The sequence below is a fragment of the Danio aesculapii genome, chromosome 4 (assembly GCF_903798145.1).
Source record: "Danio aesculapii chromosome 4, fDanAes4.1, whole genome shotgun sequence".
In the NCBI taxonomy this organism is placed as follows: Eukaryota; Metazoa; Chordata; class Actinopteri; order Cypriniformes; family Danionidae; genus Danio; species Danio aesculapii.
In genome coordinates, this window is record NC_079438.1 from 3,468,461 (window position 1) to 3,484,984 (window position 16,524).

At 39.4% G+C, this 16,524-nt stretch overlaps 2 protein-coding genes across 2 annotated transcripts in view; both read right to left on the minus strand.

The window, feature by feature from the left end:
- The window catches only part of LOC130221898 (NACHT, LRR and PYD domains-containing protein 3-like), a 19,011-nt gene extending 18,266 nt beyond the window's left edge, over nucleotides 1–745 (minus strand). Inside the window, exon 1 of the mRNA XM_056454442.1 lies at nucleotides 660–745. The gene's annotated coding sequence lies outside the window, so the exon portion shown is untranslated. The remainder of the gene's footprint in view (nucleotides 1–659) is intronic.
- A 1,340-nt stretch (nucleotides 746–2,085) lies between these two features.
- LOC130221907 (NLR family CARD domain-containing protein 3-like) lies at nucleotides 2,086–15,849 on the minus strand. Its single transcript, XM_056454461.1, has 10 exons — nucleotides 15,613–15,849; nucleotides 14,879–14,990; nucleotides 14,367–14,471; nucleotides 12,758–12,842; nucleotides 11,127–11,322; nucleotides 9,239–11,036; nucleotides 8,829–9,002; nucleotides 8,136–8,309; nucleotides 5,446–5,492; nucleotides 2,086–5,365 (listed from the first exon to the last, which is right to left on the minus strand). The coding sequence occupies exons 2-10, from the start codon at nucleotides 14,920–14,922 to the stop codon at nucleotides 4,842–4,844; spliced, it is 3,147 nt and encodes a 1,048-aa protein (XP_056310436.1). The 5' UTR covers nucleotides 14,923–14,990; nucleotides 15,613–15,849; the 3' UTR covers nucleotides 2,086–4,841.
- Nucleotides 15,850–16,524: the final 675 nt, after the last annotated feature.

A 16,524-nucleotide genomic window follows, 5' to 3' on the forward strand; every position in this document is an offset into this window, starting at 1 on the left:
CTGGAGATGACAATATACTGAGATTAAGAACATCACACTTTATAGCAATCAATGCTGACTTCACAAACAAGACCTTATTGAAACAGACCACATGATGAGGGAGAACACACACTGACTTTCAGCCATTTCACGACAGATATATATACACTGATTAACATTAATGCAGTTGGTTTAACCCCTGATCTGACACCTCAGGTATTTCAGATTTGATCATTTGATATGTATGTGTCTGTCACGATAACTTCTGCTTTAGACAACTATTAACTTATTATTTTAATTATTTATTAGCTTAGTTAGTAGTTAGTTAGTACTAAAACGTTCCCAGTTAAATGCAGTTTAAGGATCATCCGCATTCTTCTGTTTACGGAAGCTCTGCTTTCACTTTCGATTTCCTGACTCTGTTTAAAGTTTATTCTGTGCTGAATGACGTGAAATTATCGAGTCAACCTGATATAGAAGAGCACAAACACTTTCAATGGATGAAAATAACCCATTATATTGTTCAAATGACCGTGTTTGGACCGAGTTTAATCGGTGTTTGAGGATTTGTGCTTCAGGAGCAGACAGTCCTATAAATCACGCTTATAAACACGCTTATACACATATAAACCCCTTCATCAACTCCACAAATAAGCGTAATGTAGAAGTATTAAACTTACCAGCAGAAGTACAGACGCTCTTGTACAGCAGGAACACGATGTAAGCTCTTTGACGCTTTCGGTTTGTCCACTTCAGTATTTTGGCGGTTGTCAAACTTATTTGTTGTTGATTTACCGCCTCCTGCTGGACTGGAGTGTGGAACAGGAGTCTGACATGGAGGGAAACGAGAAAAACAAACCACACAATAAAACCAAGGGAAAAGTTGTATTTAACCATAAAATTAAATTGTATATTCGCTCTAACAGACCTTATCTACATATGTTGACTCTAGTTTATTTTCCAGAGTAAATGTAAGATTATGTCTAATAATGCTTCTCTTAATATTTATCTTTCATATTAATAATCTTGACATTCTGTTAGTATGGGTTACAATGTGAGTATAAACCATGTGTGTGCTTCCCTATAAACACAGTGTCTTGTCTTAAGTCCTGTGTGTCCTCTTTTGAGACGGTTATGATCATGTCCTCCATACGATTTCTCTTCCTTCACAGATTTTCCTCCTGTTTCTAACACACACACACACACGTTTATTTGTCTCCACTAATATTTTAATGTTATATAAATATCGTCCCTTCTTATCTTTATCCCAAACTCCTCACCATTCTGTCTTAATATTTCCCTTGATAATAGATTTAGTTCAGCTTCTGCTAAATTTAAACACATCAGCCTCAGTGTGAGCGCTGGGATGGCAAAATAAAAGTCCCGGCTGGAAGCACAAGCTGAAAACGGGCTCAAAGATTTTATTTTAATGGCAACAACACCAAATCAGCCACAGTATACACTAATCAAACACAGAGCAGTCTGTATTAACCAAACAGAAATGACATGTTCTATAATAAAGAAATAAAAGTAATATAAATGTAAAAGAGAAAAAAGGAAACAAGAGGGCAGATGAAAAGGAAATATTAATGAAGAATATGAAACTATTATGCTATAAAGGGGCTTACATTTAATATATTTACACTTATAGATATATGATTTCCGATAAATAACAAGATGCTTATATATGAGAAATATTCATTATAAAATTAATTCAAAACTCTTTTATTTGTAATAACATATTTATTCTTTTGTGTAAAACCCCAAACAGTGTGTCTATAGTATAAAGAGAAATCATGAAAATATATTGGATAATTAATGAATTCACATTGATCCAAAACGATTGAACAAAAGGTCATTTATGAGTGAGCGACACTGATAAACATACAGTATATTAGTTAGCTTATAAGATATAACAGCTTTCTGAGAAAATTGCTTGATAGGATCCCACCTGTGAATAATTTGATGACTTTACGTTAATTATTAAGGAAATTTTCTGGGGATGGCATGGCATCAAAGTCTGTAAGATATAAAAAACGAGTATCTCAATAGGTTTTTCAGCTGAATACAGTCAAGGGTTTGAATGAAACAGGTCCACAATAAACCCACGAACACAATCTTTTTATTAATCGACAACAGTAACAGGAGACAGAAAACAGGTTATTGGCAGGAACATAATCACTGTTTCTCAATACCAAGCATGCAAAGTTTGGACTTGCGTCCTTGGAAGTTCAGACTTGCTAAGTTCAGACTTAAAAAAACGAACTCTCGAGGACACAAGTTGGGTTCTTCTTCAAATGGAACAGCAGTGTACTTTATAACGTCACTTACCTCACCATGGATTCATCGGTTTCACTGTACATTAACAATATAATGATTTAATTATATAAAGCATGGCCTTATTATTACTATTATATTAATATTATAAATCGATATTTTTGATTGAAGAAAATGTAAACATAAATCACTATAAATGTGAAGTGAAATGGGTTATTATACACAGATCCGTGTCTTTGATTATCAGATATAATAAACTACAATGGACATTATACAAGTACAAGATGTACACAATAAGAAATAAATATAACGTTAAGCAATTTAGTAAATAAAGACAAACCTCGTACAACACGGTAACATAATTACAGACAATTATAAAAGGTAACACTGAGAAAATAATACAGCTGATAACAAATATTAGAGTTATAAAACCAAAAACTGTCCATTAGATATGCACAAGATGTATTAAATATCATGTTTTAACTACAATTGACAGATGCGATCCAGCGGTACATCCGTAATGGACTAGCCGATGTAAAGCTGCTCTCGGCGGGGGAAGGAATCACGAAGCTATCACTGACACGCTGGGGGTCAGAGTCCGCATAAGCTGAGGCACATCAATAAAGATGTGCTATCTTTATAAATAAACTGCCGATTCGAGGTTAAAACAACTACATTATCGCCTGAAAAACTCTTAAAACTTTAATTTGTGACACCTCAGAGGAGTATTCTTTAGGGATGGCTGACGTGAAACTGACGTTTCGACACTGTGTCGCGATCCCGAAGCGCAAGTGTTTCGAAACACTGTACCGAAGAATGATCCGAAACACCCAGGTCACATGACTAAAGTGTTTCGAAACACCTGGTCACGTGACAAAAGCAATTCAAAGCATCGATCAGTTCAGAAGCGTTTCGAGACCTGGAGAATCTGCATTTGACTGATAGGGTCAAACTTCACTTTTGTCACATATGGCCTAGTGGACTGTGCGTGTGCATGTTGTTACAGCCTTCATACGACTTTTGGGTTCGAATCCCGACTTGTACAAATACTCCTAAATCGTGATTTTATGTGTTTTAATCATGTTACTGTTATGGTGTAGTCTAGATAGGATACAGCTGCTGATACGCCATCAATTAACCATCATTTTTGTAACTGTAAAACAATAATTAATATTTTACAGTACTGTGATGGTTGGGTTTAGGGTTAGGGTAGACGTTAATAAAATACAATAAATGGGAAATTGAATGAATAATATAAATAATTCTTGTTAACTTCCGTCCACAACTGTATCTGATCTAGCAACAACCCTGTTTTATGACCGAAACAAGACATATTTATTCACAAAGTGTTTATTTGGATGTCAGAGCAATGTTGAAACAAAACAATACACGAACAAAGCATCTTAAACTGATATTAAAGCATTTCAAAGTAGCTGTATCAGCCTGGATTCGAACCAACAATCTCCGCATGGAAGTCAGGAACCCTAACCACTCCACTATTTCACTTGAGGATTTGATCTTACAAAGTGGGGTTTAATACCTATTAAATAAAATTTGCTCAACTGTTCTTTGTTGAAACTGTTCCAGTGCAATACATAAAAATGACCACTAGGCATCACTGTAGAGTGGGGTTTCGAAACGTTTCGAAGCTTCGACACATTTGCCTTAACTGTTTCAGTGTTTCACGAAGCCTCGCTTTGCCCACCACTAGTATTCTTAAAACCCTGCGGGTTTCCTCCTTCGCCATTAGCTTTCGCTGGTTACGTTGCAATGTATTCTGGGATACCTATGCTTTGTAAGTTCGCACAAGTCACCTCTCGAAGCATCCTTGGCAAAAGGGCCAGAGCAAGTACACATCCGGGAATTTTATCTGTACTTGGCAAGATGTGAACTTTGAATTGGAACAGTACCTCTGCGATGGTTGATAACGTTTCACGAGGACACAAGAACGCAAGTAAAGACATTAACGCATATTGAGAAACAGCCAGAGTCACTCAAGTTGATACAAATGTAGTGATGATACAACTTATACAATCTCTGCTAGCTCAACGCTAGCTGCTCCATTCATTTTGAATCTTCTAGTTTGATCCACACAATATAATACAACAAATATTTGACAATATAACACGTGTCAGTTCGTTGTTGTTTTTGATATGCTCTCTGTCTGTGTTCAGGGCTGCTGTGGAGAACCGTTTGACACCCAGAGCTACTCAGTACCTGTCTGTTTTTCCCAGATCCCTGTTTTAGCGGGATACCTGATCTTTGTTTATTTTCTGTTTTATTTTGGACTTGTTCTCATGCTATATTGACTGTGTCAATAAAGTATTATTACTTGCATATTGGATCCTTCTAGTACTCATTCTCGCGTTACACCGCCTGGTCCCATCCAAAAGTAAATTCAAATGATCTCTGTCTCTCTCTTACACAGACACACACAAAACACTCGATGAGGATTTCGGACACACATGTTCTCTCAGAGACAGAAGTTAAGATGGAGGATTAATGTGATGAGAGGAAGAGACTCCAGAGCATCTCACTGCTACTGACTGATCCTGTAGACTGATCTCTTGTCAGTCTTGCAGACTTTAGCACAGTTTCACAGATGATCCAGAATAAACCCAAAACCCAGGATAGAGCGGCTCAGTGAATGTGGTCTGGACTGAGTGGATGAGGCTCATTGTGTCTCTATAGATGTTGTAGAAGATCAGAGTTCCTGCACTGTGATCCACAAACACTCCTATCCTACTGCTGAGTGGCTTCACTGGGAGATTAGTCTTTATGTTATTGTGTATGAATGAGAAACTAGAGGAAAAGCAGATCAAACTCCAGGACTGAGCATTACGTCCAAACAAACACTCATTGCCTCCTTTTCTGCTGATGCTCTTATATGACACTGATATACACACACCATGATCTCCACTCCAGTCAATCTCCCAGTAACAGCGTCCACACACACTCTCTTCGCACAACACCTGAAGTACACGATCAAATCTGTCTGGATGATCAGGATACGACTGATTCTCCCACACACACTCCACCTTCCTGTTCTCCTCAGTCAGAATGAGTTCAGTGTTTGCCGTGTTTATATCCAGTGTGAGAAAACAGCCATCTGAACACAAGAACACGCACATTTATAACACAACAACACTCAATAAAGCTGTGTGTGTGTGTGTGTGTGTGTAGTCCTACATTTGTGTGGTCCTGCTGTAATCCTCTTCTCTCCTCCATGATCCACACTTTAAACACACAGATTGAAATTCAGTCAGTAAACAAGCACTAAGCACTTTATTTTCAGCAGGCCTGCAGTCAGAATTATTCTTATCAACAGAGAAGGGAACCAACAAAATACAAATACTTTGTTACTGTATTTAAGCTGATTTTTCTGGTATCAGGTCTGTACTTTATTATTTAATTTTCTGACAAGCTTTTACTTTTACATTTTTCCTTATATATTTGCTCTTTCTACTCCAAAGCGTAGTCAAAGTCACAGGCAAATGGTCAGGACAGGCAGCAAAACAACATAAACAATGAAACAAACAAAGGTCAAAACAGGCTAAACAAGGCAGGTAACATTCTTAGAATTGTTCACTGACAGCCAGGGGCACTGCTAGGGGGGGGGAATTTAGGTCGATTATCAAGGCCCACGCAGTTTTGGTGCCCCCAGAGATATTGTTAGGGGCCTAAACGCCCTACATCCCCTCCCCACTCCCTTCACTTCCTTCTGACCCCCCCAGCCCTCTCTTCATTTCCGTCTGCGACACCAACCTTGACCCCAGCCCCCCAACCCGATCTTTAGTTTCATCCGCAAAAGGTTGTCAGAGGACCAATGACAGCCAGCAGGCACCCCTGCTTACAGCTAACAAGTCTAAGCAAAGTGTGTGTCTGAATGAGGTGTCTTTATAGTACTACTAATGAGTGGGCTTTCAGGGGGGATCAGAAACTGGTGTGTGAGTGCAAAATTCTGGGAGTTGTATTTCATATAGTGACCGATGTGTAGCTCTTCAGCAAACTGCAAGGCCTAGATCACTGGTGATCATGACACACACATAGGCTAGTTTATGAAGATTGATGAAGCTCACAATTAGAAATTTTAAAAAATTTGAAACAAATGTAGCTCAGCAGACTATCCACACTTTCACTATCCCTCATTCTGACATATTATCTCACAGTAAACTTAAACAAACTAAAGTTGTAGTTATTCTCACAAAGTTTCTCAATATTAAAACCAGAAAAAAGCAGTTTCCCCCATACTGGTTTGAAGTTGTCTGCCATCAGATTTGGCACTCCTATCAGTTCTTGGTTTGATTCTTGGCTTGTCACAGCTGAATCACACTGCAGGAATGTGTCTCAAAGCTTGACACTGCCAGAACTTCATCAGAGAGAAAATTTTTATGCAATGACTATTAACCAGATGTCTTTGAATGATTATATAAAACTTTTAGGATTTTCCAAATTTGTCTTGAACAAATTGTGGCTGAAATTGCACAGTGTGAGCAGTGCTTAACGTGGACAAGACAGGAGTCAGTGATGTACACGTGAAATAACCAAACTTTCTCTGTTGCCAGTAAAACTACCTCACCCCCACTCCCTCAATATGTGCCTTTGCTCTCATTGACTTGGATTCCTCTGATAACTTCCTTTACCAAAATTGTTGAATCAACTTCATCTCTCTAATATAAAACAGGACTACGAACTCTAAGTACAGACCATGGAAAGGGAAAGTAAAGTTCTGTGTACCCATCATCTCCCTAAAGGCATGCAATATGGTACTGAGAAGCAGGCAGCAGGTAAGGGTGTGTTACATATGGAGTAACATTATTTTGACAATGCTAGTGTGTATTGTTCCTTTGTGTGTTGTATCGTCTATCGGTCTCTTTTTCTCTCTCTCTCCACATGAGCGGAGATCAGGTGCAGCTGTGAGAGGGTTATAAAAGAGCCAGTTATAAAAGCGTGCTGTTTGCGCTCTTCATCGAGTTCTCTTCCTGTTTCCCCTCGCTGTTGTGTGTGTGAGCAGATTGCTCTAAGTTCTCGGTGTGGCAGCGATATCTTTCTGTGTGAAACCTTTTTCCAAAGTCATCTGGTGAGATACTCTGTTAAATACGGTACTAGGACGGTAACTTGCATTAGCGGTGGCTGATCATTTATTTCATGTCTACAACCCTGTTATAAAGTAATCTGGTGAGATACTCTGTTAAATACGGTACTAGGACGGTATTCTGTTAGCTGTGGCTAAATGTTTACTGTTTTTCATTTACGGAACTTTATTTTCGGTTTTAGGTAAGAAATTTAATAATAGGTAGCGTACCTTGTTTTGTTTATTGTTTTGGCCTTTTTGTTCCCTGCTTCCTATACTGGAATTTTTGTTTAATTAATTTGTTACCCCTTTTTCGCAACTTGGCCTGTGTGTGAGTACTTGGGGAACAGGAACGGGGACTCCGGGTGACCTCTTTTAATAGCGGTCATCCTTAACCTTATGTGCGTAGCGAGGTGCATCCGCTACGTAACAGGTGACTGAGGAGTGACTTTTGATACATGGCAGACAGCTAGGCATTGACAAATGTGGAAGGTTCTTTGCAAAAAGGCATCCGGGTGTAGAATGGTGGAGAATCCTTTAGGAAGATGAAGCAAAAAGTGCTATCAGAATAACAAAGGCAGTTGAAGCTGTGGAAGCTGAGACCTGGAACATTTTGAAAGCACTGACAAGTTCAGTGAAGGGTTCCACGGGTGGAGGTGGTGAAGTGACCATGGAGGTGCAGTTTTTATTAAAATTAGGCACACATGAGGGAGCACAACACCCCGTCTCCTAAGTCTCCTAAAGATAAGCGTTTACTGAAGATGTGTTAAGTGTAAAAGGACAAGGGCAGTAATACTCAACGTACTTGAGTTTGTCCAGTGTGTAGTTTGGATCCTCCAGTTGTTCAGAGAGCAGCTTGACTCCTGAATCTCCTGGATGATTGTAGCTCAGATCCAGCTCTTTCAGGTGTGAGGGGTTTGAAGTCAGAGCTGAAGACAGAAAACCACAGCCTTCCTCTGTCACCATACAGCCAGACAATCTACAAACACAGCAATAGTCCACATCACACAGTTGGACAATCACACATCTCTTTGTGTTGTGAAAACGCTAACTGATATTTCTGCTGAACACCAGTGATATATCCTGAAAACACATATTCTGATTATCTCTCCTTATTGATCAACCCCTGAAATCAGCTGACACAATCAAAAAACTCAAATACTCAAAATATTTTGTTGACTGCAAGGTTCGTAGGGCCCTGCAAGTTATGGAAGCTTCACTCACTCCTGCTAGTCACTTACAGCTCAAAAGTAGTAGACAAAGGCTTCTCCAGGGCCCAAACCCTGTTTGTTTGTTTTTACATATTTTGTATTTGTGTTGTTGTTGTTGTTGTTGTTGTTGTTGTTTTTGTTGTTCACAATGGCCAAAACATTTAAATAAAATCATATCCCTGCAAATGTTTTGTTTCTTCAACTGCCAATTTACTGAAGGGGCTTCTACATTCGGTAACACAATATGTAACTATCATTTTGTTTTTGTTAAGTGGAAAACTTTTTACCTCAGTATCTCCAGTTTACAGATTGGACTCTTCAGTCTATCAGAGAGAAGCTTCACTCCTGAATCCTGCAGGTCATTGTCACTCAGGTCCAGCTCTCTCAGGACACAGTTTGAGGATTGTAGAGCTGAAGACAAACTCTCGCAAGACCGAACAGTGAGATTACAGCACTGTAGCCTGCGTAGAGGACAAACACAATATTTGTGTGTCCATTTGGTGTGTTTTATAGTTTGGAGCACACATGACTGTGGTGACTATTAGTTAGTGAGTACAACTTGTCATCTTAGCTTTACATATACTTTTACTCATTGAAAACCCAGCTTAATGTAACCTAAGCTCTCCCTGATTTAAAAACTGTATTGAATAACTAATTGGTTATAGCTTAGATGAAAGAAAAAAGCACTTTGACCTACAGAGCCCTTTTGGAGGTTTTGATGACTGCTGATAGTCTGATGAGACACTCGTCTGATCTCTGGAATTTCTGAAGCTCAAACTCCTCTTGCTCCTCCTCTGAGGTCAACAACACAAAGACCAGAGCAGACCACTGGGCAGGTGAAAGGTCAGCAGATGACAGACTTCCTCTACTAAGGTGAGACTGAATCTCTTTCAGCAGAGTTTGATCATTCAGTTCATTCAGACAGTAGAGCAGATTGATGGATCTCTCTGGAGACAGATTCCCTTCAAGTTTCTGCTTGATGTATGTAATTATTTTCTTTTTGCTCTGGTCACTGTCATCCTGCTGTGTCAACAGGCCTCGTAATAGTTGTCGATTGGACTGGAGTGACAGACCGAGAAGGAAGCGAAGGTAAAGGTCCAGATGTCCATTCTCACTTTCCAGAGCCTTGTCCACTGCAGTCTTCAGCAAATCAATCATACATTTAGTTTTGCTTTTCTGTCTGAAGATAGGTAAAGGTTTCTTGTTTATGTCTAGAATTAGATGTTGATAAAGCGCTGCAATGAACTCCTGAATGCTCAAGTGAAGAAAGCAGTACATGGTACCAAGAATGATTCCCGTCTCCTCCTTAAAGATCTGGGTACACATGCCTGAGTACACCGATGCCTTATAGACGTCAATGCCACAGTCTTTCAGATCGCTCTCATAGAAGATCACATTGTTTCTTTCCAGCTGCTGGAAGGCCAGTTTCCCCAGTGAAAGGATGAGGTTTGGATCCCAGGAGACATCTGGTGTGTTTTCTCCATCATACTTTCTTCTGCTCTGCTGGATCTGAAAGCGGAGAAAGTGTGTGTACATCTGTGTCAGAGTCTTGGGAGATTCCTGCAGTGTTTCAGCATTAGCCCTGTGTTTCACTTCAGTATTTCTGTTCTCCTTCAAAATGTTCTGGAGAACAGTGGCTGAAATCCAGCAGAAGACTGGGATGTGGCACATAATAAAGAGACTCTTTGACTGTTTAATGTGATCAATGATTTCTCTGGCCTGATTCTGATCTGTGAGTCTCTTTCTGAAGTACTCCTCCTTTTGGGCATCATTGAATCCTCGTATCTCTGTCAGCCGGTCGATACAGTCAGCAGGAATCTTACTGGCAGCTGCTGGTCTGCTGGTGATCCAGATGAGAGCAGAAGGAAGCAGATTTCCCTTGATGAGGTTCGTCAGGAGAACATCCAGAGAGACTGCTGAAAATACATCACGACACGTCTCATTACCAGCAAAGTTCAGAGGAAGACGACATTCATCCAATCCATCAAGGATGAACAGGACTTTGAATCGTGTGCTTCTTGTGAGGTCCAGTCCTTTAGTCTCTGGGAAAAACTGAGTTATGAGGTCTTTTAAACTTTGTCTTTCTTTCTCCTTTAAGTTCATCTCTCTGAATGGAAGAGGAAATATGAAGCTGATGTCTTGATTTTCTTTCCCTTCAGCCCAATCCAGAACAAACTTTTGCACAGAGACTGATTTCCCGATGCCAGCAACTCCTTTTGTCAGGACAGTTCTGATCTGCTCGTCTTGTTCAGGTGCTTCAAACAAATGTTTGCATTCAACCTGCATCTCTAGTGACTGATGACGTCTGAAAGCAGCTTCAATCTGTCTAATCTCATGTTCAGTGTTGACCTGTTCACTCGCACCCTGAGTGATATAGAGATCGGTGTAGATGTTATTCAGAAGTGTGGAGTCTCCTTGCTGAGCAATTCCTTCAAACACACTTTGATATTTCTTCTTCAGGCTACATTTTAACTCATTAATGAAGAACAGCTCATCTAAACACAGGAGCAAAAACAGATGGTTTTATACTTGGCTTTTCAGCTATATTTATGTGATAGTCTGACAGATACCCATGAGTCTCTTACCCTCGAGAGTATCAGCAGCTTGATCTTGCTTCATCTCTCTCAGGAAGAAGAGTGTGAGATCAAGAGCTGCTTCTGTGATTCTGCTTCTGTTCTCATTAAAGTCCTTTACAAACTCTTGACTGTATTCTTTGTCTAATACTTTCTTAAACTTTGTCAGTTCATGCTTTAAAAAGCTGACAATTTTACTCTCAAGATTCTATGATTGAAGAAAAGAGAAAACAGCAATATTTAATCAAAAATGTCATTCACATACAGTTTTGAACATTGAAAACAGCAGTGAAAAGTCACATCAAAACATTACAGAAGACTTGAGCTGTAGGAATAAGAGTATCCCAGCAAGAATTGAATTGAAAAGATGTCTAATATGCATCTTTAGAAAGATTCTTGGCTAAAACATGGCTAAATTTGAACTGTAAGTGAAACTAATAGATGTCCAAGAATAGTTCAAAATTAGAGTAGATCAAATACACAGGAAGAAACGACTACACATCTCATGCTTGTCTAACCTGTTTCTAATCTGTGACTAGTTTTGTGCTATGTTTGGGTGTGTAGGGAGCCCTCTGAGACTCACAAACTGACACAAAATCTCCCACTGATAAGTGATAAAGCCACACATACAGGCTGAGTTACCATGGCAAGTCCTAAATCATATGGCCCAAATGGCCTCAATCTCCTTTGTTTAACAGACAACTGCATCCGCTCATATGCAGCCAACTTATGACAGTAGATCAGGGGTCACCAATCTCGTTCCTGGAGCACCAGTGTCCCTGCAGAGTTTTGCTCCACCTTGCTTCAACACACCTGCTTGCAAGTTTTAAGTATACCTAATAAGACCTTGATAAGCTTGTTCCGGTGTTTCAGTGTGGTTGTAGGTAATCTCTGCAGGTAAACCCTGCCTGAAGACAAAGGGACATAAACTGGCACTGGAAGGCAACTTCCCATCAGTTTACTTAGATATTGAATGTGTGACATTATCAGCCCCATATAAGTTGCATCCCCTTTCAGTTTTCTCTTACCATTCTGGTGTTTGTTCATGCTTGTTTGGAAGCTAGTGGTCACAAGCAAAAATGGGACCCACGCTTACTAGGTCCCATGTCTAGTTCTTTTCATTTCCCTATCCTTGACAATTACAGTTAAGTACCTTGCTAAATTCCTGACCAACTGATGGAGGAGCAACTACAACGGACCATCAAGAGACTTTCAAGCCAGGACACATTGGTTAATCTACAAACAAAGATACTAACATTATACAAGTATGACTTAGATATCAGATATGCTAGTGCATCCATTCCTTTGTTAAAACAAGTTAATTCTGTTTTTTGATGGTCTGTTGGGTTACTGATTGGGCTACTCTCTGTGGGCTATTCTGTCAAGAAGACATATTTAGATGTATGCCAAGAAGTTAGACATCTATTAAACACAGCCTTGCTTGGTCGGATATGTGGGATAATTGACTCTGGTCTTTAGAATTTTTCAAAAATAACTTTATGAATAACAGACCAGAGTCAATTATTCCTTATTTATCAAATATATTTTCTTTCTTAAAAGTAAGCAAATAAAACATAACTATTATAAATAAAATGTTGCAGAAGCAGGATCTTTCAATAACCATTTGGTATATTTTTTCCCACCTGGAAGATCAACAGGAGATTGTCTGTGAAACTCTTGTGGGTCCTGTTAATCTTGGCTCCTGCATCTGGTAACTCATATTCAACACTGTTAACAAATAAAACTACAGTAACAATACATTTTGAGGCAAACAAATACAGATATATCTTACAAACACTGAAATTAATGCAGGAGCAATGCAAATAATGAGACAGTTAGGACAGTAGTCAGATTAGTCACTTGCGTGATCGGCCACTGCTGTGTCACGAATTAAATTAAATTGAGAAATCACACAGAAAAGTCACGACTGTGTAAAGCATCTGAAACAAGGATGGGCAACTTCAGTCCTGGATGGCCATTGTCCAGCAAAGTTTAGCTCCATCTCTAATCAAAGAGGGGTTGAGAAGAGAGATGGATGTCTCACCATGTTCCTACCAGTGTGGCTGAAGGGCGGCACTGGTGGTTGGGGGGAGGTATGTTTGCAGCCTGGAACCTGCTGGCAGTAGTGTCATACCTCTGCTTTCAGTTCTGGCCAGTAGTACTACTCTAGGAGTTGTATGAGCGTGGTCCTTACCCTTTTTTTGACACCACCCCCTGAGTCCGTGAACTTGGTATCACCAATCTGCAATTTTCCTCTCCCTGTCCCCGAGCAACCCAGTACAAGACACTATTCTTGATCACAACGTAACAGGCTGGGTGAGGCATGGGACTTAGATGGACTTGGGTCTAGCTCCTCCGGAGTTTCCGGTCTGCTTGCTGCTCCTGGTGCAGCAAACCTCCAGCCGGTGGTGGGGGAATCTAGCTGGTGGCCCCAGTCTTGTGTTGCCCGGTGACTCTTTGTAGTCCAGGGGACCAAGACTGTGTGTTTCATGGGGTCTTGGAGAGTGGTCCAGGAGAATTAGCAGAACCTGTCCCTGTGTAGACATTTTCTTGTCCTTCAACAAGAGGGTTGCAGGTCTTTGTACTGGATGCATAGTGCCCTTTGCAGGTCACATTTTCCAGGGTTATTCCACATTCTCGTATCCTGGTGATCGGATGCTGTGGTTTGGCAGAGACTATGTGCAAGTGTAGAAAGTCCGGGATTTGTGCTTATGCGTTCTAGTTAAGGGTCTGCGTGGGAGAGGAGTGCACAGCAAGAGTCCTGATGTTATCATGCTCACTGTCTTCCTCGATGGCGTCGATTATGTACTTCTCTCCCAACAAGCTGCAACTATCCCTAATTGGTAAGGGAACCATTCTCATGATGCTGACATCGCACTGGCAGGTTTGCCACAGTACATAATCATAATCATTAATAAATATTTGTACCAGTTTGATAATAAACATCTTCAAAACATATTTTAAGGCGGAAATTCATACAGGGTTGACTATGACTAAATTATTTTTTTTAAATTTCAAGGTGAAAAATCTAAATTGACATTAAAATATGAAATTATTATTTACTGAAATATCGTGTGAATAAGACACTAAAACTGACTCTAGGTGTCTGTCAATGCCTAAATGAGTCACTGAGTCATTTGATTCATTCAAACAACTGATTCAATCAGGAATGACTCTCTTTACTGAACTGTTGGTTCACATAAAATGTTTGAAACAGTCCATGTGTGAGCAATAATGTAAAACACAAAATACCTTTGAGCAGGTGATGGTGTTTTCCCTGTGAGGTATGGTGGATGATCCTTAGACCAGTCACTCTTCAGAGACACAGAGCTGGACACATATGATCCTGATCTCACACTGAACACACAAGCAAACACTAGATGAATAAATTGCAGGAGAAACTTCAGTCTCCTTTACAAGAGTTTATCAGACAAATATGAGCTTGTTCAGTTTAATTCAGCACAAACTAATAGTTGACTGAAGGTCTGTCTGATCAGGGCTGCTCAAACTGATCTGTGGTCAGGTTTAATTCTGATGTTGTTCAGGACTTTAAACAGCACACATGACACATATTGCGCTCTGGTAAAGAGGACACCAGATCAAGCTGTCTGTAATCTAGACTGATCTAAACACATTTCCTGAAGGTAAACTGAAGCTTTGTCCATCATTTGATCAGGCAATAGCAACACAAATAAGTGCATTGTTGTTGGTCTTTGTTCTTCAGAGAAAGTGTTGAAATAATGGTGTAAAAACAGAGTCAATACCTGTGTTTCTCTGAGAGAGAGTCCTTTACTCGCTCCTCTGCCATACTGCAGCTAAAACACCAATGCAGACATTAGCAGAGCGTTCAGGAAACAATCAGCCGCTGACCATCACCTGGAGATGACAATATACTGAGATTAAGAACATCACACTTTATAGCAATCAATGCTGACTTCACAAACAAGACCTTACTGAAACAGACCACATGATGAGGGAGAACACACACTGACTTTCAGCCATTTCACTGCAGATATATATACTCTGACAAACTCTGGATGCTTCTGCTCACATTTGATATAACACATGCATATTATATATAGTTTGTCAAGATAATCTTAAGTTTATTTTACTTATTTTAGTTAGTACTAAACTCCGCTGGCAGTTAAGAGTTAAATGCAGTTTGTTTAAGGAACCTCAGCATGTTTCTGATGGAGTTTTTCTTCCTGTTCAACTGGAAGGTCTGGTTTAACTTTACTTTAGATTTCGTGACTCTCTCTGTTTACAGTTTATTTGTGCTGAAGGATCTGAAATTATCAAGTCAGTCTGATATAAAAGAGTACAAACACTATTAAGAAATTAAATAGTAAAGTTTGGTTTGACAGAGTGTTAAAGTGACTGTTTTGACACCATGTTTGAGGATTTGATCTTCAGGATCGGACATTTAAATCACACTCACACATCTAAAATCCCTTCATCATCTCCACAAATAAGCGTAATGTAGAAGAATGAAACTCACATGCAGAAGTACAGACGCTCTTGTGCAGCAGGAACACAATCTAAGCTCTTTGACTCTTTCACTTCACTAAAACACACCTGTGTGATCTACAGGTATATCCTGAAATATTACTGGCTCCACAGAGTGACACTGACATGAATATTCATGAGATTCTCCTGACTGTGGGCGTGTCCTGAAGACAACACACAAACCACTGGAGCTGAAGATATCTGTGCAGCTTCTCTGAGCACGAGTGTGTTGAAGGAAGATTTGGAGAAAGTAAAAAAGGTATTTAAGATTAAATCTGAGAGCTCTCTGAAGAAAACAAAGAAGTGTTGGACCTATAAAATAAGAATTTAAATAACATTATTGGTCTATATATGAATACAGCACTCACAGATCTCTGTTTTAGTTCGTATTTTCTATAGGACGCTTTACAATAAGACATACATTAGATCAGTCAGTACTGGAACTAATATAAAAGGGCAACTTAAGATGATCAGGATGCTAAAACTAGTACAAAATATTACTGTTAGATACAAAATTAGCTGAGCCCAATGGATATACAAGGGAGAGTCACATCAAGTGTTAATAAAGATGAAAAATCAAGAGAAAATAAGACTTGAAATGTTGTTTTATGGCAATATCTCATTTGACTTTACATTAAAATTCAGTTTTCTTTATCAAATACAAACTCATACACCCGACAATATCCAGTGAAATGCTTATACGACCACCCATGACCTTAAAAAACAACAAGATGATAGATAAGAGATAAACTACTGAATAAAATAAGAAATAAAGACAAACTTTAGTCATAGGATATATAGCTGTCGAGAATAAACACAGTAAAAACACGTGGCTACACAAATGTAGAAAACTTTAGTTGTAGACTGACTCAAAGTACGGTGACACCATACCTGAACTAGTATA